General features: G+C 33.7%; 1 protein-coding gene across 1 annotated transcript; it reads left to right on the top strand.

The window, feature by feature from the left end:
• The first annotated feature begins 270 nt into the window (after positions 1–270).
• LOC128173292 (neurogenic locus notch homolog protein 1-like) lies at positions 271–25,193 on the top strand. The gene is made up of 7 exons (XM_052839008.1): positions 271–384; positions 1,355–1,601; positions 12,887–12,986; positions 13,218–13,391; positions 14,245–14,358; positions 23,227–23,454; positions 23,809–25,193. The coding sequence occupies exons 1-7, from the start codon at positions 296–298 to the stop codon at positions 24,021–24,023; spliced, it is 1,167 nt and encodes a 388-aa protein (XP_052694968.1). The 5' UTR covers positions 271–295; the 3' UTR covers positions 24,024–25,193.
• The last annotated feature ends 2,088 nt before the right edge of the window (positions 25,194–27,281 follow it).

Genomic DNA, 27,281 nt, shown 5'->3' with positions numbered 1-27,281 from the left:
CAGTGAACCCATCAATACTGACAATGATGAAGGAAATGCAAAACAATATTGCTTCCTTGGCATCAACTGTCAGTGAATTGAAAAGACGAGGACAAAAACGGAAAGCCGAAAATCAACCGTGTCCCTCGAAAGATTTGAGTGACGTGTCAATCTATGAACCACGCGATTATCTTATCATCTCATTTGATCCCTCAGCACTCAAATGGGTCGAAGAAGTAACAGTCAAACTTCACCTTCCAAATAAGTCTCGTTTAACTTTTTAATTTTATGGTTGCAAGAACTCGTGCCCTGTGTGATGACAGAGGTGTACAAAAATTCAAAGGGATGGATAGGGCTGTCCGACACTTTGAAGCTGGAGATGTGCAAGACATACAAATACCACAGGTAGGCCTAACAAATCAATATCAACATATTACTCAATGTGCATGTCATTGTAGGATTAGCTCATCTCCGTACCGGTGTACCAGTATACCGGTACTTCCTTTATCTAAAGAATGACTTATAATTAAAACGAACGCTTGCTGATAGTATATGTACTTAAATAATTCTGCTGAAGCTAGCAGCTCACATGTATTTACATTTTTTTCTGGACTGTTATGTGCTGTCTGGACATATTGACCCATACATGTTTTCAAATCCTATGTATTCTTTCAAAGACTTTATTATCATTTCTTTAAATACGTTCGGATCCCCAACACCTCTAAGTTAGTAAAGTTCCAAGGAACAGGTAGTAGCATGAGGTAGTCTTTTTACTCCAGTCTCGGTCGCCGAAAATATTTACTTGTACCAGGACAAGGTAGAGTCTCGTGCAGTTGGGCAACAAGGTTGTCTCAGCCATGAAGTGGGTTTCGGGAGAATAAAACTCCGTTCTAATTTTCTTCTCCTCTGTGATGTCAAACATGATCCACAAAAGATATTCCAAAAAACTACACGATATTCCTTCAATTCATATAGATAGACAGCGTTCATTTAAAAAAGAAACGTACGACTGAATACGCCCTAAGTTCAACGCCAAAGGTGGGGTGAAACGTTTTATTGACAAGTCGACAGCATTTCCCTGGCTTCAACGACAAAAATGAAATTTTTTGGAAGCTCGAATTGCTTTACATAGTTTATTTATCAAATATTCATTTTATCAATTCAGTGCATATTGATTTCCCACTTCTGCATACAATGGAATCAAGCATTTAAAAAACAAACCCTTTATCAATTACAATTTCATACGTAGCATTATCATTACTTCGAAGTGTGCATTCGCACTGTACACTGTATATTTATACAGTACAATGTTGCTGTTCCGAATTTTTCGATGTCCGTGGTTTTTAATAAGTTTCCTTGTGCCGTGTTATTGCAGCTTAAAACCGGGCTTCTCTAAACTTCAGCGAGGACACAGACTGGACGGGAAACTGATCCAGACATTCACAGAAGTCAGTTTCTTGGACTGTGTGACGGAATGTATGGTGACACCTCGGTGTAAATCTGTCAACTATTTCAAAGGGGCTAATTACTGTGAAATCAATTACGAAAAAAAGACGACAGCAGAGACAAGGTACATGGACAGTGCTGGATGGGTGTATAGTGAAAAGGAGCATTGGCCAAAGGTAAATTTGTTAAAATCCTTAAAAAACGACTATCTACGCAGCACAGCTAAGGCTGTCAATAAACTCCGTTCAGACAAAAAGTACGGGAAAAGTGCAATATGACATCAACGTATATTGCAAACCTCGAAAGTACTTATTAATCTATTTATTAGCAAAACTAACTTATACAAATATTTTAAGTGAAAACAACAAATGCTATTTCTTACAATTTTGATGTCCGTTATATCGTACACACTGAAAAATAAGCGAGATGTCGTTCTCGCTGTACTACAAAATATGACGTCATATGCTTCAAAATGACGCATTAATTTAAGTCATTCAAGGCTTTCATGCACTTTTATTGCGAAGAAAAATAAATGTCATAGATTAATGGAAAATTATCAATGGATATTTTGTTTACATGTAAATTTGAAATATGCTATGTAACTTAAAAACTTCTACGATCCTTGTAAAATCTTACAAAAATAATTATTTTTAGTGAAATTAACCCTGTGACTTTCAAAATTATTCAACATGTGCATTATAAATTACAGTTTCTACTAAGAAATATTCTTATCTTATAAAGTTCGCACCGTTTTTCAAAATCTACGATATTACATCAAGTTATTTTGTAATTCAGTTGTGAATTTTGACATGATAATGCCCTTGCAATATTGAATTTTTTAAATGACCTCAAAACCACAAATACATCTGCTTGTACCATGCGACTGCCATATCACGTGGCCACTATGAACATAAATAATTTTACTGTTATATATATATATATATATATATATATATATATATATATATATATATATATATATATATATTAGAAAATACTTTGCATTTGAGTAACTGTTATTGATTTTAAAAAGGACATGCCAGTCTGAAGTATACGTGTTTTCATCACAAAAATTTGCCGATATTTTTATTGGCCGCCGTAACTGTACTGCCTATACTCTGTGAAAAGATATTTATGCATCACATGTTTACTATTCATATGGTCTGCGACACTATCAGCGAATCATGTATAATTTATTTAAATTTTTAAACTATTATTATACCCCCGCTCCGAAGGAGAGGGGGTATACTGTTTTACACTTGTGTGTCTGTCTGTCCGTCTGTCTGTCCGTAACAAAAATTTCTGTCGCATTTATCTCAGCAACTATTTATCGCAAATGCATTAAATTTTTACACAGTGTTTGTTAAGGCATGCTATATCGTTGGATATATTTTTGTTCCAATCGGACGTCAACTTCCTGTTAAATGATGACTTTGCTTATTTTTCAACCAAAATTTTTAAACAAATTTTCGTCAAAGATTTCTCAGCAACTATTTATCGCAGATGCTTGAAATTTTTACACAGTATTTGTATAGGCATGTTATATCATGGGATGTATTTTTGTACCAATCGGACGTTAACTTCCAGTTTAATGAGTACTTTGGTTTTTTTTTAGCCAAAATTTTCAAACAAAGAACTAGGTACAGTTTCAATCATATTTTGCCCTGTTTTAGAGTGATTTTTAAAGATATCACAAGAAATTGAATTGTAACGTTTCTTTACACAAGCATACCCATACACTAAGAATCTATATATAGTTACCCGATTAGACTTCCACAAGTTGAATTGTGATGTCACAAACAGTGCATTTTCCCGTAATTTTCAAAAAACTGAGCAGAAGACACCAATTCCTAAGTGGTGTTTTTAATAGAAAAATATGTCCGCAGCTGTCGCCCACGATGAAACTCACATAATAACTTTATTATGTGATGTCACATATATATATATATATATATATATATATATATATATATATATATATATATATATATATTAAATTCGTGGTGGGCGACAGCTGCGGACACATTTTCCTCTTCAAAAAACTATTGAAAATGTGCCATTTTTCATCAGTTTTTACCAAATCTTAGAAATGTGCCAAAATGTTTAGGTCATTACTATTTATTGAAACAAGATAAAAATGTATAACTTGGTACTTTATAAACACACATTTTCAAAATGGTACTTGTGTATTTTTATGAGATTTAAAAAACCTGTACCTTCTTCTTTACGTCAAAGATTTCTCAGCAACTATTTATCAGATGCTTGAAAATTTAAGTATAGGTTCACGTACGAATCGGGCAATATCGAAATTTTGTGATAAGACGAAAAATAAAACGAAATTTCACCCAGCAAGCAACTGGGATGTTTAGAATGTATGTGCCAAATTATTCTGAAATATTCCGTTTCGTTTTATGAATACGGGCCCGATGTATTGACAAGGCGCTCCATTTTGACGCCGTGCAAGTCTTAGTAAAAGAGCATATATTTTTATCAAATTACTAAAAACAGCAAACCTTACGTGAAAATTTGATTATAACTAATTACTTAACTCACTCAGCACAATGATTTCCAATTTTAAAAAGTATTGAAAAGTTTGAGTTTCGACTTTGAATTGCCGTTAAAATTAACAAATTCGAGTGAAATCTGGTTGTCTTTCTTATCATCGCTAGATGGCGCCTCGTTGCTACATACGCTAGTGCGCGAAAATGGTAGTTCGAGAAGAATACACGGTTTCGGGACACTACGCAAACAGTTTCACAAGTCTGTATAAAGCCGATCCAGAATAAACAAATCCAGTGACCCTTTGAAATTGTTGCAGAGACATAACAAGACATCTGCAAGGTTTAAAACTTAGTGATGGCCGACAAACAACCTGTCAACCCAGCCGCGGAAAGCGAAGGAAGTCATACCCCAAAGAATCACATTATATACAGGTATATTATTGCATATCCACGCTATATATGTTGAATTAAATAAGGCTTTTCAGAAAGTGATATAAATTACCTAACAACTGCAGTTTCCGTTTTATTGGCATATTTCACTACATGTATCGGTGATCATACTGGTTTTCCCCGAATCTATTTTTAGAACATCAAAGCGATTGATTTTGGCAATTATTCGGACACTCAAATATAATTGCATACTTTACGAATGTATACATTCATCTGTTCATTTACAAGTCTTATTATAAAAGGTGTGTTGTTTTAAGATATATTTATATCTTGATTTGAATAAATGTACTGCAGTAGCCTTACAATGCCCTTTGTTTTCAGATACATTGAAAAATTATGTATCCCTACATGTAATTTAGAAACTAATATATGTTCATGCCTCAATCAACAAAACAGAAACAAAACACCAGTCAATCTTGAATGAAAAGTTCCACATTGTAGTTTTTTTTTCACAGCTGCTTTTCATTGTGGGGTAAAAATAAAAGTAATATAAAAGTATATTATAATCAAAACACTTTCACTCTTTTAGAAATTTCTTTTTAACAATGTTTGACTTATAATATAATTTTATAAAATAATTGCAAAGGTTTAATTAATGATTAGGTCATTTCCACACCCTCATTATATACCGGTAATTCGCTGTGTTCCAGTAGAGATCCCCACCCCAAAATGTACATGTAAATTCTTTGATGCAGCTCATGAAAAGACGTGGCGATTACTTTGGTATGCAAATGCCCGGGGGTCATCTCTTATCCAATATTTTTATAATTCATTGGTCAATTTACACCCAACCCTTAACAATTATATTTGTTGCTGGTATTTGAAGATCTACTTAATTTATGCAATGGTTTTGCAAGTATCCCCTGTTGTTTTTCCCTATTCCAAACCATTCATTGTATCATAAAAATGTCATGGGTTGAGATCCCATTGCAGAAGTTCAAATCTTCTTTGATTAATTCATCTAAGATTACATTGATTTAATAGTCTAATAGGGTTCCACAATTGCCCCTACCTTCAATTTTACCTTCCACATAGACCAATCCACCCAACCATCAACTTTCCCTATCTACTGATTCTTTCTTTTCAGATTGGAATAGGAATCAATGTTTTATGTTGGCTTTATTGACATGACTGCATGGTGTATTAATATTTATATTTTGTTTTACATTACATATGAAAAGTAACAATATTTCTAGTTTTTAAATCTTTATTTCAGGACTCAGAACTTTGACATACACAGACCCTGTCATAACATCAAACTGGACTGATGAGGCAGAATATATCTTACAGAATGTTTTAACAAGCGAAAAGTCGAAGAATGTGTTGACTCAGTGCTTAATCTGATTGCACCAGGGCAATCAGAGAAATTAAAACAATTTATTATATTAGGACCTATAACAACTCCAACAGATAAAGATCTTAAAAACTACACGTATGTGAAGATATAACTAACATTGAACTTCACACTAAAAAATTTTCATTGTCAATAAACTATGTTAATATATATAACAGTAATTACATGTACATGTATTAGTAATTTATGTAGAAGATAAGTGCATAAACATGTAGTATGTACCTTTCTCACTGATTGTCCATTATACATGTATAAAAAGAAGAAAGAAATTTTATATCTCATTACTTCAAGAAAAATTTTGTGTTATTAGCAGTAAGAAATACAGAGGACTATGTGCGGTATGGTCAAATATCTGCCCCGATTTCAACCAGTTTTTAAATAGTATCGTATAAAATGAAATATTCACAAATCATTGTAAAGAGGATGCCTATAACGTTAATCTTGATTTTAGTCATCATTGCTCACTCGTTGTTTATCTATGACGTCACCTAAATGACCTAATTCCCGCCAATTTACAAACAAATGAAGATATTCTCATTTTTTCTCTATATTTTGCATTCGGAAGCATAGAGCGCAGGTCTGCTCAAGTGCGATTTTAATATATGTTTTTCTTTAGATAGTTATACATATTATACTAACAAATGGTACTTGAGCAAGCCTGCGCTCGATGTTTCCCAGTTGAAAAACCATCGTAAAACACCCATATTTTGCTACAAAACATAGCAAAATAATTATCAAAATAATGCAATATTCATGACGTCATTTCTACATTATGACGTCACTGTGGTGATAACCTTTTACACCTTTATTTCCAATGATTTTAACTATCTTTCACCTTATTTTAAAGCTCTTTCTAAAACTTTGATTTGGGGGGCAAAAATTGCATAAAACCGCGCTTAGTCCTTTAACTTCATGGTTAATAACCAAGGAAGACAGAACAATAACTAATGATTAAGTTAATTGAATTTCTAATATAAAAAAAGAATCTCAGATTGCTATGATATTTATTTAATTAGATAACAAGTGAAATACTTATGTACTTTTCATGATATATCATGATTTCATCTTGATATTTATATTCATATAATTACCATGATGGTAGCTACATCATTTGGACTACATTAACAGTGTTTTCCCCAGAAATATTTTGATGCATGGGGGGAAGTTTGTCAGATTAAGTGCGCGGTGCGGCGTTAAAGGGCCCACGCCGGCGCAAAATTACTGCATGTAATAATTATATAACCGTCTGATGATATGCACTACATGATATCCACAATAATAAATGCATTTTCATGAAATTCATATTTTGTATTTATGTAATTACCATGATGGTAGCTACATTTTTGGACTATATATACATATATATAGGAATATTCTAATAGCTTAAATTTGTATACACAGCATTTACCCAACTGCTGCACATTCATATAAATATATGCACTTTTATATCCCCCCTTCGAAGAAGGTAGGGCATATCTCTTTGCTGCTGTGTGTCTGTCTCTCTGTCTGTTAGTCGGTCGGCGAGTCCACCAACAGTTACCATTCATTTTCTTCGCAGGGGTTGCACATTTTGAAATAAAATTTGGTATACAGATTTATCTGAATAAAATCTAAGCAAAGTTATTGTTTGGGTATGATTGAGCAATTTTTGACCTTGGACTTAAAAAAAATTCTAATTATTTGCATTTTCTTCTCAGATGATTCCAAAGGAGGGGACATAATTGTTTCACAAACATGTCTTGTTTGTTTGCAATCGTTCACTTAGGATTTTCTTTTTAAAAAAATGTAAACTTTTAGCCTTTCCAGGGTCCAAATTGAGGGAAAAAAATCAATATGTAATCTATTGGTTGATGTTTGCTATAGCCATCTATAGTATGTGTGATACATTTTGACATGTATGGTGTCATGTATATCGAGTATGTACATGTACTACTTGTTTATTATATGTATGACCGGAAGTCAGTTTAATAAAGTACTTGTTATTTTGTCACACGTGTTTTCTACATATGGTTGTTTTCATTATATCCTTGTAGCTTATCTATCTATCTATCTATCTATCTATCTATCTATCTATCTATCTATCTATCTATCTATTTAAAGGGAGTGAAAAATGCTTATGTTTTGTTAAATTCTGGAATATAAAGCATGCCCTTAATGATTAAACTATATCCAATGTACATTATATATACTAACACAGGGTTACAATAATTATGCTTACAATAAATTGATGCTTCCTGAGGACCCCCCCCCCCCCCCCCAACCACATAGTCTACAAACATATTATAAATTCATATATCAGATATGAGCCTGTTTTACTGTACATTGTAATACATGTAGTATAAAGGTATATTTATTTTGGATTGGAAAGGCTTGGCTAAGGGTCCACATGAAAGTACTTTTAACTTAATTTATGCTCATAATATAATAAATTAATTTTAACTGTTTAATATGGTGTACATGGCATTTGAACAAATCTGCAGACATCTTTGTTAAAAAAAAGAATTGTGTTATATTTTTTAAAGTCAACATCCCTCTACAAGTTGACCTCATTTTAAATTATGTAAAAATAATATGAATTCCTTAAAAATATATGTAGGTTCAGGTATTATTGACCACCGAGACAAAAATATTGTATGTAAGTTTTTTAATTGGTTGTACATATTACTCACTATAACCATGTTATACAGCACTGAGCAGGTCGGACAGTTAATATTTTTCCTTTTCCCTGTTAGTTACCGTAAGCCTTGGTAACTTAGGCTACTTCCATTATTTTATGATAGACATACTTATATATTGTTTTAAGATTTGTGAAACATCATTAAATATTTTTGAAAACTAAACTTTTGATAACTTTATGAACGTATCTTTTAAATATCTGAGAAAATTCGGTATAAATTTGAAGCACAATATTTGGTATTCCAATCCCGATCAATAATGATGTAAGATCACATTTTCACAGGTAATGGGTTAAAACAATAACATTTACACGTCAATGAAATCAAAGTCTAATCCTTGTTTTAAAATGAAACTAAGAAAATGTAATACAATTATATTATTACTCTTAGATACATGTAAAAATGATAACGTTTTTTTTAAAATTTTGTTAGGAATCCCACATTATTCCTAAGATAATGTAAACTAATTTTTTGAAAACTTTTTATAATGTAAAAAAAAAGTTCAGAATAGCCTTTATTCATTTATTTATAATACACAGTCATATATGTTTGCTGTTTTTTTTAAAAAGAGACTTAAAAGTGATCGTTTTTCTCTAATTTTAAAGACTGTATGGCTCATTATTGTCGTGGTTGCCATGGAAACCAATGAGATACTATATCTTTAACATGAGAAAAAAGAAGAGGGCATTGTCTCCACCTTATACCAACATTTTTGAATAAATGAATTGACACTGAATTTCTGAAAATCCTGTCAGATCTTCACACCATAGTGTTTTCATCGTGTTAAAAACTGTGATAGAGTGGATCTATTTTTAGTAACACAGTTTCACAATTCTGCACGATTCATAAAAAAATTATCATTTTTTGAGAACACTTATACTGTTCCCAAAGTAAATTATCTTCTCAATACGAAATATATGACTTATCACTGTTTGCCTGATTCTTACGTGAACCTGTCCTTAACACACTATTTGTTTTGACATGCCATATTGTGGGATATATTTTTGTAATAATCGGACGTCAACTTCCTGTTAAATAATGACTTTGTTTATTTTTAGCAAAAATTTTCAAAAAAATTTTCGTCAAAGATTTCTCAGCAGCTATTTATCGCAGATGCTTGTAATTTTTACACAGTGTTTGTTAAGGCATGCCATATTGTAGGTTATATTTTTGTACCAATCAGACATCAACTTCCTGATAAATGACGACTTCGTTTATTTTTAGCAAAAATGATCAAACAAATTTTTGTCAAAGAATTTTGACTATTTGTTAAGGCATGCCATATTGTGGAATATATTTCTGTACCAATCGGATGCCAGCTTTCTGTTAAATGTCGACTTTGCTTATTTTGCATATTCACATCAGAGCGGGGGTATCACTAGTGAGCATTGGCTCACAGATATCTTGTTGTGGTATGTATTTTTCCTGATTACTCTCTATACCTTCTATATTTATTGTAACTTGAAAATCAGAATTTTAGTTTTAATTTTTTTTTTAATGTGCAACAAAATTCTTAAACGTTTTTACAACAGCTAATTACTTAAAATGGTTGACGAAAGCGCTAAAATATATTTTTTTTAATTATATGATGAATTTCAATCCTATCATCATTAATGAAATTACCAAAGAAGAACCGGTTTTATGCTAGATTTAAGTGTTTTAATACCCCTGCAAACGAAGTTTGGGGGGGGGGGGGTATATAGGAATCACCTTGTCCGTCTGTCCGTGCAATCCTGTCCGGTCCATATCTTTCTTATGGAGAATCATTAGAAGTTCTTATTTTACAAAAAGACAGCTTATGACCCAAGGGTGTGTTATGACCTTGACCCAAGGTTACTCGGTCAAGGTCACTGGCAGAAAAAATGCAAAATTCTTGTCCGGTCCATATCTTTCTTATGGAGAAACATTGAAAGTTCTTACTTCACACAAAGATGGATTATAACCTAAGGGTGTGTCATGACCTTGACCAAAGGTCATTCGCGCAAGGTCAAGATCACTGGCAGAAAAGTGCAAATGTCCGGTCCATAACTTTCTTATGGACAAATATTGAAGTTCGTTATTCACATAAAGATTTCTTATAACCTGAGGGTGTGTCATGACCTTGACCCAAAGTCAATTGAGGAAATTCAAGGTCATTGTTTCAAAAATGCTAAATTCCTATCTGTGTCATGTCATGTATTAATAGAAATATTAGAAGCTCAAATTTGACACAAAGCTTGCTTGGCCTCGTAATATTATTTTTAGATTCTCATCCCTGTCTCCCTAAACATGGCCTGCCCCGATGAAATTTTTTCTGAAAAAAATTGGTCGAAATTTTTTTTTGGGAAAAAATCGGTCTCAGTATACCAATAATCCAAAATGTTTAAATATTAAATGGCTGCTTGACATGTGAATTTCTTTTGAATCGAGTCATGGTTGTTAACGTAAGGATGCAAATGTACTCATGCATTAATAGTAAACTTTAAAAAAAAATGGAATTAAAGGATAGAAATTGGGTTGTTTACTCATTTTAACAGTTTGAAAAAATAAAGCAGTTATTTAAAGAAAATGGACTGTGAAATAGATTCATCCAATATTTTCTATAAAAGCAAAAATACAGGTGTTATGATTTTTTTCTTAGCGGGGGGTATCAATTGTGAGCTTGCTTACAGTAGCTCTAGTTGTAGTTAAAAAAAAAAAACTAGTAAGATTTCACAAGATGATTATATTTGCACACATTTAACAAAATTGATCCATCACCCATTTATTGCAACCACGCAGTTTGAAGCAGCTAGCAGAGAATTAGTAAAATAATTGAGGTACTGAGGGCACTTAAGCGGAAAAAAATGTGCTTTGTAATGACCATATTTTATTGATATCACGGTTACTGCATAATTCAATTGTTGGATGATTAGGGAAATTTGACGTAGCAAAACTTGTTTAACAAAGGTTAATAAATTGTGTCCACCGGTCACGTGTTATAAAACGAGTATCGCCATTTATGCCAGACAGTTTGTTTACATCGGAAATACACATGAACCTAAAAATCAAGCCAAATCTTCTCATTTCCTCTGCCAACCGAAATCAACAATTTGATAACCAAAGAATTGAAATGGGATATGTTTTTTTAAAAAGTAGTCTTAACCCATTTGACCATGAAATAGGATAAGATAATTATATGTAGCTATACAAATATTCTGGCAAAATGATCTATAAAAAAACAACGCAGTACAGTTGAGGCGGTCAATAAAAATATGGGCAAATTTTTGTGATGAAAACACGTATACTTTAGTTAAACTGGCATGTCCTTTTTAAAATCAATAACAGTCACTAAAATGCAATATATTTCTAAAATATATATATAACAGTACAATATTTTATGTTCATAGTGGTCACGTGATATGGCAGTCGCATGGTACAAGCAGATGTATTTGTGGTTTTGAGGTCATTTAAAAAATTCAATATTGCAAGGGCATAATCATGTCAATATTCACAACTGAAGTATGAAATAACTTGATGTTATATCGTAGATTTTGAAAAACGGTGCGAACTTTTTAAGATAAGAATATTTGTTAGTAGAAACCGTAATTTATAATGCATATGTTGAATAATTTTGAAGGTCACAGGGTTAATTTTATTAAAAAATAATTAATTTGTAGATATACGATATTTTATACAAAACCGAGGTGGCTTCTTTATACGATGCATACTTTTAACAAAATGAAAACAAGACTATATAGGTAGCATTCTACTAATAATTATTTTAAACAAAATATTCATTTATACTTTTCCGTTAATGTATGACATTTATTTTTCTTCGCTATAAAACTGCACGATAGCCTTCAATGATTTAACTTAATGCGTCATTTTGAAGCATATGACGTCATATTTTGTAGTACAGCGAGAACGACATCTCGCTTATTTTTCAGTGTGTAAGATATAACGGACATCAAAATTGTAAGTAATAGCATTTGTTGTTTTTAATTAAAAGATAAGTATAAGTTAATTTTACTAATAAATAGATTAATAAGTACTTTCGAGGTTTGTAATATACTGTGATGTCATAATGCACATTTCCCGTACTTTTTGTCTGAACGGAGTTTATTGACAGCCTTAACTGTGCTGCGAATATTGTAGATGTTATCATAACAAAGAGCACGCCTCCATGTTATTTATACATAGGCTGATAAAATGGAGGAATACGGGTAACCAGTTATGTTATATGTCACACACTGTGTAATTTCAGACTGAATAACATATCTTTTCGCATCTACGATCTGACAAAAATTGGCATGCGGTTAAAAATTTGTCATCTGAGCGGACCACTTTAAAACGTTCAAAACTATGTTGCATACAATTTTTGATATAAGCACGCAAATATACATATATGCAGTACATTTTGATAAACACTTTTTATTACATAAACACTTTTTATTTCAGAGTAGGTTTATTAAGTTTTATTTACAGTACGCTCTCGTGTTCATCTGCGTTATATTTGGTAGGAACTGGCCGGATCTTGCTCAAACTCAACATGTGAAATCAACGAGACATGTAAACACAAGAGATATTCTGAGGATAAATTCTTTGAATGTGTTTTGTCAGGTAATATCATCCGGTAACTTGTTTTAATGCAATTAGATACAATTAAAAATCTACATGTCTTACATCTACATAATTGGTTGTCCTTACGCATTTTGACAAAAACTCATGTCGAAAAGAGCTGTTTTTTAACAAAATAACTCATCTAAACCAAAAAGTAAAATGTAGCCTCTTATCCTAGGAATTGATCAGATTAATTACAGTGTTGAAATTGGTTGTATTTTTGTTGATAAGATTGCGGAATTCCCGATAAAAAAGGAATAAATTTGAGTTCAATAAAACGTGAGGACGCCATCGGTCTACACAGGAGAATACACGCCTCATGTGCTGACGGATACTCCCAGTCTGGTTCAGGACGGCTGATCTGTCAGTCAAACGGAGAGTGGAAATACGACATTGTCTGTGAAGGTAAATGTGCTAATTTGATATGTGAGAAAATTATCCATGCTTTAGTCTTTTATAATTATTATTTTAAATGCATGTAAATGAAATCAAAGATTATTTTTTTTGGGTTCCAATAACACACTATTTAAAATGAAACGGGTTTATTAAATGTTTTTCGATACCACGAGTACTGAGCCACATTCACGGCACCAACAATGCCAACAGTTAAGAACAACGCAGTGAAAGTGTTATTATACATAATGTTTGTAAATAGTTATATTTACTAATAAAATGATTGACAATTGAAATGTTTCCATCAACATGAAATAAAACACGTACAACAGTGCAAACATAACCCACTAAATTATTAGGTGTGTATGGCATTTTTAAAGGGCTAATTTTTTTTAATAATGATAGACGTAAACCATTTAATGTGGAGATTGTAAACAAAATTTGGTTCATTTATATGTTTCTTTTTTTTTTTAAGAAACGTATAGGTAAATCTTAAGGTAGAAAAATGAAACACATTTCCTTGTGAAATTACTCGCTGTTAAAAGGGATACATGTATATTTACGGTTATCTATATTCATTTTATTGGGAAGGGGGCTTTTTGCTAAAATTATTAAGCTGAAGATATCCTATTGCAAAATAACGTACATCAAGGGAAAAAACAATTTATGTAATTTACAAACATCTTCTTAACAGACTAGTTCGAACTATATATTAGAGCATTGCTAGTATTGTTTAGATTTGGATCATGTTTATAATGCGCTTTGTAAGACAATAATAATTATTTTTATTTTTTAAAACCATGTTCCTTTTAATGTCTGACTTATGAAACTGAAAGTTAATATAACGTGAGTCATAAACTCTCAGATATTAATGAATGCCTGGACGATCCATGTGACAACGGAGGGACATGCAGTAACAAGGATGGATCTTTCAAGTGTACATGCGCAGGTGGATTCACAGGGACACTCTGTAATGAAGGTAAACTCTGTCTGTTTCTCTTTTTCTTTCTCAGAAATAATAATAGTTGTTAAATTGATACACATCATGACGGGTCCTAATGTAAAGTACCAGAGGATTAAAAGCAAAATACAAATCTTGCGGCTATGACTGTTGTGTTGACTTTACACAATGGAATTGCAAGTTACAAACGGGAGGTAAAATATCACGTAAAGTAGGTGGATGGGACATGGTAGACTATAAGACTATAAGACAGTAAGTTTCTGACTTGTGATGTTGCAACATGCGCTCGATATAGAAGGTAAACGCTATGCAGGTAATCAATTAAAAGCTGAAAAATCAAGAAAAATGGTTTGTATATGAAAGGGTTGAAAATTCAGAGAAACCACTATGCTGAAAAAAGTACTTATTCTAACTAGTAATGTCCACAGAAAATAGTGATTGACCTTACAAGGAGTGAAATAAAGGTGTCTGTGTTGAATGGGAATAGAAGAAATTTTAGTTACATAGTTTTGAAAACACACATTCCCTGACTTCAGTAAATTGTATAATAAAAACTGTCCCCTGCCATCTGTACTTTGTTGCAAAATTCTAAATAGGTGTTAAATGCAGATAATAAACAGTGCAAAACATGTAGATTGGGCCTTTAGGCTATACAACGTTTGATGACACACTAGCTTAGTTTAAAGGAGATAGGATTCCTACCCTGAAAATTTATAAAGTGTATTATCAGGTATGCATATTATCATCAAATTTTGGTGTTTTCATTGCAAACCTTACTATTGTTCATATTGAACCAGTTTAAAATGTTCAACATGTAACATACTGATGCTAAAAAGTGTTGAATAGAAGTCATTTAGCTATCCTTAGAAATTGAACATTTTTAATTACAGCTCTATTTATCAAAGTAAATTTAGCATTCAATGTAGTAAATAGTGTGGTCTTATCATTATCATAAAAATTGAAGATTTTGTTAGGGCGCGAAGCGCCCGAAATGAAATAAAAAGTATATGATAATATTGTAGTGAGATATAATAATGCATTGACCTTCAATTCAACAATAAAAATACAGCTCTTTAAAGTGTGACTTCCTATAAATAGATAAAAATCACTCAGGTATGAAACCCCGATGCACATGCCCCAGGTAAATCCTAACCGTTCGATAGATACAATCGATGACTTTCAATGCGAGCCATAAAAAGAAAAACTTCAAAATGTAATTTTGACAGAATTTATATTAATATCTAAAAAATATTAATTATTCAGTCCATTAAATAAACACGGAAATTATTATATATTCATCAATTTGCACAGTCAGGATTGTTCAGCAACTCATTATTACGATCGTTTTTCATTTATCACTCCTGTTGCAGTAGAACCACAGTAAACTGTAGACTGTCTCAACTAGGCGTCGTGGCATTTGTTGGTACAGAGTTATCCTCCTACAACACATACAACAAAAATTAACCCAACTATAATATGAAATGTAGTATTTATAGATAAACAATAAATCAGTACCACCCCCTTAGCCAATAATCGGGCAAGGGTGGGAGAGAAGTGCATTGTTTTATCTCACTACATTATAATCATATAATTTATATTTAATTTCGGGCGCTTTGCACCCTCACAAAATTTTCAATTATATTTCAAATATTTCCGTGAGATAAAATAATGCATGTTTAAAGCCGAAAATTACCAAAATCACCATATTCAAAACATGACGTGCATGAGATATATCAGATGAAGTATTGCGCAAATCAAATGTTTTAAATGTTCGTGCATTTGACCAGTCTGCTTTTGATAGAATTTCTTCTAAAGGTATTCCAGTATTATGCGCTTTGCTTGAAGAGACCATCCGGCACGAATGCGCTTGAAATCTTGATGTATCGATACCTGCATATAACATAACAGACCTTATCCAGTTGCTGACTGTTTGTGCATAAACTCTATTATGAGGCTTCTTCGTTGTACGCAGGGGAGGATCGGGTTCGGATTCAAGCTGCGATCTAAATGATTCAGTTCGTTTCTCGTAAACAGAACAACAATGTAAAACGCAGAGTTTTTCGTTATCTGTTTTATCATACTGAACAGATCTACATTTATTATCCCTCTGTGATTTTGATAGACCTGGTAAATGAAACACCATACTCCCCTCCTTTCTTTGCATAAAACGACGATCGAATCTAGCAATTGTTATTAGGCAAATTCAATAAATGTTTAAGAACAACATTGATATCCCATGAAAAACCATATTTAGGCCGAGGGGGGTCTTTTATTAATATCCCCCTAAACAATTGTTTTACAATAGGAACCTGTCTACAGAAACTCCATTCACTTGCGCTAACACGGAGGATATTGCCGATCTATGGACATTAAAGGGACTTGGACTCGATTTGACTTAATATTTTCAAATTATATTATTCCATTTTCAATGTTTATACTGATAAATAAAGAAGTTTATACTGCTTTGTCAAAATTTGAAAGTTCCAAATACCAGCTATTTCATTTCGACCGGGCACTGTCGTAAGCAGATTCTGTACTTGGTTTCCAAGAGTGCAAGAGTTCTTTAACTTGCTCTGAAAAACCTTCTGAAGTGTAATATCTCCTGATACCTTCCACCCTGATAGTTGTAATGTGTCGTTTACTATCAGAGGGTGGACTTTTCCCTGAGGAGAGGTTAGGGTTCTCGAGCCCATCGGTATCAGCACTGGAAAGTCTATCGACATCTGAATGAGGAGTGGATACCAAGGCTGTGTTTGCCATGTTGGTGTAACGATCACAACTTGTCCCTTCTCCTCCCTCACCTTTTCTAGACATGGTGTAATCACGCAAAACGGGGAAAAGCCGTAACCAATTATATCCATCCACGTCTGTAGCATCGCGTCTAATGCCTGCGCATGAGGGTCTTCCTTCCAGGTGAAATACTTGTTCAGCTGGGCATTTGTCCTGTCTGCAGAGAGATTTACTGTACAAGGGCTTATTATCTTCATTAGCTGAATAAAAAACTCTGGATCTAATTTCCAAGAACTCTTTTCCTTGAAATGACGACTTTCTCCAAACACCATTGTCAAATCTGACTTGCAAGATTTATTACCTTCTTGATTTTGTACCCCCCCCCCCCCCATGTTGTTTATGTATGCTATCGCTACTTTGTTGTCTGATTGCAATAGTACGTGGGTTTTTTTTTAAATTTTCGACTGATAACACTGAATTGCTGAACATGCTGCTTTGAGCTCTTACTCGTTTATGTGCTGATCTCTTTCGTTTTCCATCCAAAGACCGCCCGTTTTTGTATTTTGACAAATTGCACCCCAACCTTTCAGGCTTGCATCTGATTTGACAACAATGTTTGGTTGGGGACTTTCCCGTTCCAGTTGTATAGTTTTTGGAGACCACCATTTTAGTTCCTGTTTCGAATCCTCGTCTAATTGTACATGATGGTCGTAATTCCCTCCGGTATGCAGGGCTCTTGTTTTTAATAACTGGAGACTTCTGTAATCAAGAGGTGAAGGTAGAACCGCTCGATTTTTAGCCGTCAGACGTCCTATTAATTGGGCTAGATCCCGAGCAGAGACAGACCGACGACTTGCAAGATCTAAGCAATTCTGTTTTATCACATTTTCTTTTGAGATGGAAAGGGTCATTGATTCTGAGTTTACAGTAAATACCAGAAACTTTGTTACATGTGAAGGGACTAGAACTTGACAGATATGATTGAATGCCTGTGAGAGATTGGTTCATAATTAAGAATGTCGTCTAGGATAATCACCAGCCCTATACCCAGACGACGTAAAATTGCAATTGGAGTTTTCATAATTTTTGTAAAAACACGCAGTGCTATTGTAATTCCGAATAGAAGGGAGGTAAACTTCATTATTTTGTTTTTCCAAAACATTTCAGAAATTTTCGAAATTTCTCTGCCACGTTTATTGTCGGGTAAGCATTTAAAATTAAGTTTCACTAACCAATTTTCCTCTTCCACGAGATATCTTAACAGCTGTGCCCCCCCCCCCCCCCCTGATTTTGAAATGATCGTAAGGGAGAAAACTGTTCAGATTTTTTAGATATATTATAGGTCTTAACTAGCCCCTCTTCTTCGATACCAAAAAGACGTTGCTGTAAAAGGAATTGCTTGTGGGAGTTGTCTCCCGTACCGTATTTTGCAGTACTAAATTCTCTATTTCGGAATCTATCAAAATCTGTTCCTCTGATATGAATTTCGACGGAATCGGATTTTTCTCTGGAAAGGAAATGATAATAGCGGGATTTCTATCCCTTTGATTGACTATGGGATCCAAGGATTTCGTGTAATTACTTTCCAATTCTGATAGAAATGTTTTACACGTCCCCCAACTGGCACTGACTGGGGAATTTCTACAGCATTGAAAAACAGGAATTTTGATAGATTCCGATCGATCTCTGATAATTCTACCCGTTTTAGACTCACCTGATTTTGTGACCAAACTTTCTTATCACTGGCATTAGACAATAGCTGTTTAAATTCTCTATTATCTTTCGCTAATTGTTTAAGAAAATGTTTCCCAAATAAATCACTTTTACATTTTCCCAAGGATTTCTTGTACCTTTCTTCAGAAAGCACATTTACAGATTCTGGCATTGTTTTAGATAACACTGCCTTACGCCTATCCGTATTGAAAAGGAAATTCGCATTTCCTACAAACATAATCGCTCTTTGGACAAACTGAATTACATCAGAGGGGTCAATGCCCTTGCCTGTTTTGCTTATTAAATGCATTAATTCCAAAGACCACGAAAGGAATACTTCAATTTGGCCACGAGTTTCAGGTGTGCAATCGGGTGTAACGAAATCGAGTGGTTTATATACCAGATACCTGTTTACGAGCGGTGTTTAGCATAAAAGCGCTGTATCCCAGTATAACCAGACAAGAAGCGCGGGAAGTAATAGAAAAAAGTTTTAAATCAACAACAGAAAAAAGAAGTTGACACTTATACCCTTTTAGAAACGATTGATACTGTTTTGGAAAACAATAATTTATAAATATATTCAAATAGAAAGAACTGCTGTTGGATCCACACTTGGTAAAAACGCATGTATATATATGGGGGATTGGGAACGTATTCTTTTGGAACAGTGTAACAAAAAAGCCCATTTTTATGTTAGATATATCTATGACATATTTGGAATCTGGTCAGGAACAGAAGCCGATCTTCAACTTTTTCATAAAATCGCAAATAGCATACATCCGAATATTCAGCTTGACCTACGCTTTTCAAAATCCAGCAGAGTTACTAGATGTAAATATTTCTCTTGAAAATTCAAGATTTGTCTTTTACACACCTTTACAGTTAACCCACTGACAAACATGTATCTTAATAAAAAAATCAAGCCACCCTGAATCTTCCAAAAAAATTTATACCCTTTAGACTGGGTATCCAACCGCGCCGAATCTGCTCAACAGATGAGGGATATTTCAAGCAACGGGAGGAAATAAAAACTAATTTACGCAAATGGGGATATTGTAACTACGAGGTCGAAAATCAATTTTGTTAAGGTGGACAAACTCAACCGCTTCGATTTATTGAACTACAGAAAAATTAACAAAGAGTGTAACAGCGTGCCGTATGTGCTAAATTATTCCAGATGAGTACCAAATATTCACCAAATATTAAAGAACGGCTCACATTTTTGTGGGCTATAATTTGCAACCTTTTGACATGTACATGTAAGGAAGTGTCCCATCTGAAGCTTAGGGGAACAGGACACGTATCACGAGTCTATCATCATAGAGGATTTGATTGATCTTTTTCCCGTACTTAACGGCTCTAAAGTAGTCAATCAATGTCACAACATGAGCTGGTGGAAATTTAACATTTTTAATTTTAGAAATGTGACAAAATATAAAAAATCATAAGCGGTTTAAATGATCAGATATATATTCTTATAATGATCTGTTCATGTTAATTGATAAATCTAAATAATGCATTCCTTTTTTGATGGTCCCAAACAGAATTTGTCACAAAAGGTCATAATTCCAGAATAAAGGGTAGGGGTGACTCCTATTGTAATATCTCTCTTAAATGCCGGGAAAGTTGCCATGAAAATTTTATAAGTTATAAAGATTATGCTATGGTTGATATATTAAATTCCTAAAAAAAAATCATTGACAATTTTTTATGTGCCACCCCATTTTGTTCAAATATAGAATCAAAAACTTTAAAAATTTGAAGTGGTATTTGCAGCAATTTATTGATAAAGTTATGATATTGCTATGCAAATAAGAGGCCCATGGGCCACATTGCTCACTTGAGCAACAAAAGACATTATAAAATCAGCTTTCAGGAGTAAAATACCAAAACAATATGGACACTGTAGTCTAACAGATCCTGTTTATCAAAAATTCATTTTTTCCCCAGGATATTCTGTTTATCATTGATCCCTTTTGTCACAGTATACTTATTTCACATATTGAGCATTACAGCTCTCAAGAAGATCAAAATCAACTGGGATATAAACCTACATCAAACTTGTGTCAACCCAAGAATTGTCCAGAGGCCAAAGTCTAAACAATTTCAAAGAATCAAAAAAATGTCAAAATGCTTGCAGACAAGTTAAACCATATATTATAACATTTGAACTTTGGTGAATTTAAACTCTTTTGTAAAATTAAACCATCCACCCCATGTGGCTCCATCCTACTCCTGAAAAATATGATTTTGACAAATTTGAATCTGCACTATCTAAGGTTGCTTTCGCTAATATTGCACCTTTTCTAAGAAAATGTTGTTTTTTTTTAAGAAAAAGATTTTTCTCAATATATTCCTTTGTAAAGAGTTAACCGGTCCCCATTGTGCCCCAACCCTACCCCCGAGGACCAAACTTGAATCTACCCTACCTGATGATACTTCACACAAGTTACTTTTCTGGCCAATTATGTTCTGAGTAGAAGATTTAAAAATAAAATTTCTCTTTATATTCCTATATAAAAATTTGACCCCCCATTGTGGCCCCACCTTACCCCAAGGATCCATGATTTGAACAAACGTAAATCTACACCAATTGAGGATGCTTTCACACAAGTAGCAGCTTTTTGGCCTTATGGTGTTTGAGATATAAAATTTGAAAATTTCACTCTATATCTTCCGATGTAAAACTTTGACCCCCAATTGTGGCCCCACCTAACCCCCGAGGACGATGATTTGAACGAAATTGAATCTACACTATCTGGGGATGCTTCCACATAAGTTACAGCTTTTCTGGTCAGATGGTTTTTGAGAAGAAGATTTTGAAAGATTAACTCTATATACTCCTATGTAAAAATTCGACCCCCTATTGAGGCCCCACCTTATCCCCAGGGACCATGATTTAAACAAACTTTAACCTTCACTATCTGAGGATGCTTCCACACAAGTTACAGCTTTTCAGGTCAGATGGTTTTTGAGAAGAAGATTTTGAAAAATGAACTCTATATACTCCTATGTAAAAAATTCAACCCCCCATTGAGGCCCCACATTACCCCCAGTAACCATTCTTTAAACAAACTTGAATCTATACTATCTGAGAATGTTCCACACAAGTTACAGCTTTTCTGGCCAAATGGTTTTTGAGAAGAAGATTTTTAAAGATAAACTATATATAGTCCTATGTAAAAATTCGACCCCCCCCCCACATTGAGGCCCCACTTTATCCCCCACGGACCATGATTTGAACAAACTTGAACTTACACTATCTAAGGATGCTTCCACACAAGTTTCAGCTTTTCTGGTCAAATGGTTTTTGAGAAGAAGATTTTAAAAGATTAACTCTATATACTCCTATGTAAAATTTCGACCCCCTATTGAGGCCCCACCTTACCCCCAGGGACCATGATTTGAACAAACTTGAATCTACACTAACTGGGATGCTTCCACATAAGTTTCAGCTTTTTTGGTCAGATGGTTTTTTAGAAGAAGATTTTTAAAGATTAACTCTATATACTCTTATGTATAAATTGGACCCCCCATTGGGGCCCCACCTTACCCCCGGGGATCATGATTTGAACAAAATTGAATCAACACTATCTGAGGATGCTTCCACACAAGTATCACCTTTTTTGGCCAAATGGTTTTTGAGAAGATTTTTTAAAAATATCACCAAATTTTCTAGAAATCCTAATCATTTCCCTTTACAATAGGGCGTGACCCTTTATTTTAACAAATTTGAATCCCCTTTACCAAATGATGCTTTGTGCGAAGTTTAGTTGAAATTGGCCAAGTGGTTCAGGAGAAGAAGTCGAAAATGTGAAAAGTTTACAGACAGACAGACGGACGGACAGACAAACGGACGCCGGACAAAAAGTTATCAGAAAAGCTCACTTGAGCTTTCAGCTCAGGTGAGCTAAAAATCCAATGTTGAATGAAAACAATTTTGGAATTGGTTTTCGTTCCCAAAATTAATGAATATTATTTGCAAAAAAATTCCATCAATTTAAGTAACTATTGCAGGAAATTGAAATTGTTAATAAAAAAATCGTAATGTAAGAAAAGGGTGTAGTTCCTATCAAAATATCTCCTTTGCAAGGTAAGAAAGTAGTCATGAAAATTATATATGTTGCAGGGGACATCTTAATGTAAATGTGTTATATGAAAAGAAAAAATTCATTGACAAATAATTTTACACTGCAAGCCCCTGTTCCCCATTAACAGAATGGATGCTACAAACCTGCAACTACAATACTTTAAAATGTTGCAACTTTTTATGTTAAAAAATTATACAGAAGCACAAGTTGATTTCTTTCGTCTACACATTGAAAAATGTACATTTTTAATTAGCAGCTGTTCAACTAAATGCTTTCTTGTCGTATTTGATACTTCATTGTATTTTAGCATAATTATCAGTCAAACTTAGCATTTTTGTAATATCGTTGACAGTTCCGCTAGGTATTGCATTGGAAAAACATGCCGAACAGTCATCAACATATAAGTCCTATGGGGCTGAATATGCAGTAGACGGCAACAGAGGTACATACCTTCACCAAGACAAGTGTGCACACACAGGGGGTGGCGACACCAATCCCTGGTGGAGGGTGGATCTACTGACTGTGTATACCATCAAATCTGTCAGAATACTCAACAGAGGAATAGACCATGACAATAAAGGTAGTAAGCGTACAAAGTCTCAGCATAGTAAAATAAAAATATAATAAATGGATACAATATGGTATTGATAGTTCTGCTGTAATTGTCAATAACGTCGACAAATTCATTGAATTTATAGAGTAAAAGTAAACGTTATCATTTTGTTTTTGTTTTTTTGCAAAAAGAATTTTAATACTTATAACATTTAATTTGTCTCAAATGTGTTCGTTGTGAAGCCATTCATAATATTATATAACATGCATAATAGTAATAAAATGAGAAAATAAGTTATTTAAATTTGAAAAATGCATTTCTTTAAATGTTTTTTTTTCATTTATTTTTTGATTATGTGTTTTCACTATTTCACTATTCAAGATTATTCAAACCGGCTGCGGGATGTTACCGTCACTGTAGGGCTGACTGAATCAGACGTCAATACTCCTTGTGATTTCTTTGCTGGTCCCGGTACTGCGTCACAGCTGGTCGTCATCAACTGTTTGACGTCACCACAAGGGAGATTCGTAAAGATATCCCAGACATCTGAGTATCTCACTCTTTGTGAAGTTGACGTGTTCGGTGTATCCGTATAATTATCATTATTATTTATGTTTCAAAGCACACACCTGTCATTGTTTTCACTATATGCATGTAACATTATAGAGGTAAAAGAAAAATCTAAAAAATCAGTTTGTATTTCTGTTGACAAGATGTTCGGAGGAAATATTATTTGCTACCTATCACATCAGCTCACACCAAACAAAAGGCACATGATATGGCACTTTCTCAAACTATCTAACTACAAACCTCAAAACGACGTGTTTCTGTTTGTGTGTAAACAGACGGCACACTCCAAAAAAGCTGCTTTCCTGCGTCAAAAGAAGTAGTCCCTATAGAAATTATCTTTTAACAAAATACAGGAAATATCCTTCTCAGAGAGGTACAATTTATATTTTTTTTAATAAGATCTAAAAATTCAGTCAAGTAAAAAAATAATTCTGAAGTATATATGACTTTACCATTGAGTTCATTTATTGGTGGACTATCGGTGTGATACCGTATACTTAATGTTACCGTATATTTCTATAATTTGCGCATCCTGAATAATGTGGCATTGCACCATTAAATGCGACTGTTAGTATCGCGTCAGATTAAATCGTTCTAGTTGTGCAAATTCTTACTCATATTGACAAATATTTTTTAAAAGTTGCTCATTGTATTTCCTTTCTTTTAGTTTTTTTTAATTTCTAATAGTCCATACAGTATATATTTAAACTGTGTACCTTTATATTTTATACACCGTTTGAGAAAAAAAAATTCTAATTAGCGTGTGGCATATGTGCAATAACATTTTGTTTTATAACTATGTAGTCAGTAAGGTGGTATGGGACATCTGTTGATATTGATGTAGATTAAAGTACATTATATTTACAATACTTTACCGGTTTAGAATTTTCAAATTGTACAATATTTTATCAAAAAGTAGCTTTTGAAAATATTAGATGTAAATAACAGAGGTAAAAAATCTTAAACCCACAGCGGGATTCGAACTCATGATTTACAGATTCGTACTAAACCATCTTACCAACTGCGCTACGCTGTTAGGTGACAATATTTGGAAAGAAACTACTTATATAATTACACTTCATTTTATAATTAATTTCGATAAACGCGACATGGAGGTGTCCCATACCACCTTAATTAAAAAAAAAAATGTTGTTTTTTGTTTATCTTTCAAACAGAACAGTAGAGAGAAATTTTTATATAATTCTTTGTTTTACTTATTGTTTCGTTTAGATTGAAAAATAAAGACATTTTGAAGCTTAAAGTCTTTTTATGTGTGTGCTGATGAGGTTACATTAAAATACGTAATGTACATACACCTGTATTAATAACATTGTATAATATTGTAATGTTAATCCAATATAAACGCATTACAAATTCCTCTACCTGATCACCACAAATAATAATGGCAACAAAATAAAAGTGCTTGTTATTTATTTCAATACCACTGAAAATCATGTACTCGTACATCACGTAAAAAAGGCATCAACCCCCCATATGTACCCATAGTGATCAGTCTCTCCATCCATTCGTCCGTCTGCAGCATATCTTCTCTCCCCATGGCTCATACTTCACCGAGTGTGCCTTTGGGCTAATGGCATAGACCTTTAAGATGGAATAACACACCTGGAAAAAGTCAATAAAATGAACAGAATTTTTTCTTGATAACGAAAAATATAATAAATAAACTGTACAAATTTCAAATAAGCCAAATAATTATCCCAGTAAGTAACAACAAAAGCCCCTACGGGATTCGAACTCGGGAGGTACGGATCAAAAGTCCGACACTTTATTCAGTTGGCTTTGGAGAAAGTTAAAGCTGACATGAATTCATAAAAGCATTTGGTCGCCATATTAGTTTCGATCGCTCCTCTACTGCCACTGGGGTATATATACCGGTTGAGAAAGTTACGGTCGGTTGCTTTCCGATCGAGGCATTCACGTTGCGCGGACTTCTAAATGCATGAACTACACATTGTACATGTAGTAAAATGTAGTAATAAAGAATAAAGAAAACAACAATCAATGAAATACAAAATATATTTCTTTGAAAGGATGTCCAAGGTATCCGTATTATTTTGCACAGACAGTGCTGCCTTACTTCGCATGCACATCGAACACGTGTGTCGTTCATACAGAGTGCATAACGTCTGCATCTTCTTGAAAACCCTGGCGACACTACATCCAACCCAGTAGCTAAATGATAGTAAATCCAAGAAAGTAACAACGTGTCTATCCGTTCCTACAAAAAAATCCATCCTGTTATTGACATTGCTCGATCTGCCAGTGTGTGGTTTGCGCATGTGCGATGTTATAACATACACAGGAAAACGGTCTACAATTATCGAGGAATTTCTGAAGTATCTGCGCCTGGATTTCAGTCTGTCTTGTTTTGTCGTTTATTGGATATATCTTGCCAGTGAAGTGGTTGTCATATTATTTTTGTTCAAAACGCGTTTTTACATGTCTTTTCGTCCAAGGTAACGTGTTCGGGTGTATGAAATTCCTGAATGCGGTGAAGCATGACGAGGGCTCTCGGCCTTATATAGGGGGTGTGTAGCGATGAGCAGAGCAATAGAAATCGACAACTAATATGGCGGTAGTCGGAGATAAAAGGGAAGTAATGCGTATTTATGAATTCATGTCAGCTTTAAATGTTTCAGTCCATAAAATCGTTTTAATAACACGAAATGTCGTTTCGAACAGCGGTCAACCATTTTGTAATGATGTGTTATTCCACCTTAACTATGTTTTTAGCTCTTAGCGGAATGTTAAATAAAATCCTTGTCCGAAGCATATTTTCTCTTACCTTAGTCCCATCTACCTCATACTTCACTAACAGGTGTCTATGGTCAAAGGGTGTGCAGAGACCTTAACATCATTTTTGTTGGTTTGTAGGTCATGGTCATATCAGACCATGCAAAAATACTTTTTTCAGAGAATGTATACTTTCCACTTAGCCCTTTTTGGGTCATACTTCCATACACATAGCTTATTAATAATGCGTGTAGTGCCCTTGAACCAATTTTCAAGGTCAAATGTGAAGGTCGTAGCAGAAAAATATGAGCAATCTTTGTCTTGAGTAGATTTTTTTTTTCCATTGCTCCAATCAGGCTCCAGTCCTTTTAGGCTGATGCTTTTCTTAAACAGGGCTTTTTGGTAAATGGCATGCAGTGACCTTAAACCAAGCCAATTTAAAGGTTATAGCAGATCTCTTCATAATCAGGTTTAGACCAAAGATTATGTCCCATTTGATTTATTTGCTCAGTTTGAACAAAAATGACATT

The sequence above is a fragment of the Crassostrea angulata genome, chromosome 2 (genome assembly GCF_025612915.1).
Source record: "Crassostrea angulata isolate pt1a10 chromosome 2, ASM2561291v2, whole genome shotgun sequence".
In the NCBI taxonomy this organism is placed as follows: Eukaryota; Metazoa; Mollusca; class Bivalvia; order Ostreida; family Ostreidae; genus Magallana; species Magallana angulata.
The sequence above is the reverse complement of the archived record's forward strand: the minus strand, read 5'-3'. Positions and strand labels throughout refer to the sequence as shown.

Bases quoted from the DNA above. Each gene is read 5' to 3' on its own strand.
- LOC128173292 (XM_052839008.1), top strand. From the start codon at position 296: ATGACAGAGGTGTACAAAAATTCAAAGGGATGGATAGGGCTGTCCGAC. The intron at 385-1,354 runs GTAGGCCTAACA...GTGTTATTGCAG, and splicing joins AAGACATACAAATACCACAG to CTTAAAACCGGGCTTCTCTA. The intron at 14,359-23,226 runs GTAAACTCTGTC...TATCGTTGACAG, and splicing joins AGGGACACTCTGTAATGAAG to TTCCGCTAGGTATTGCATTG.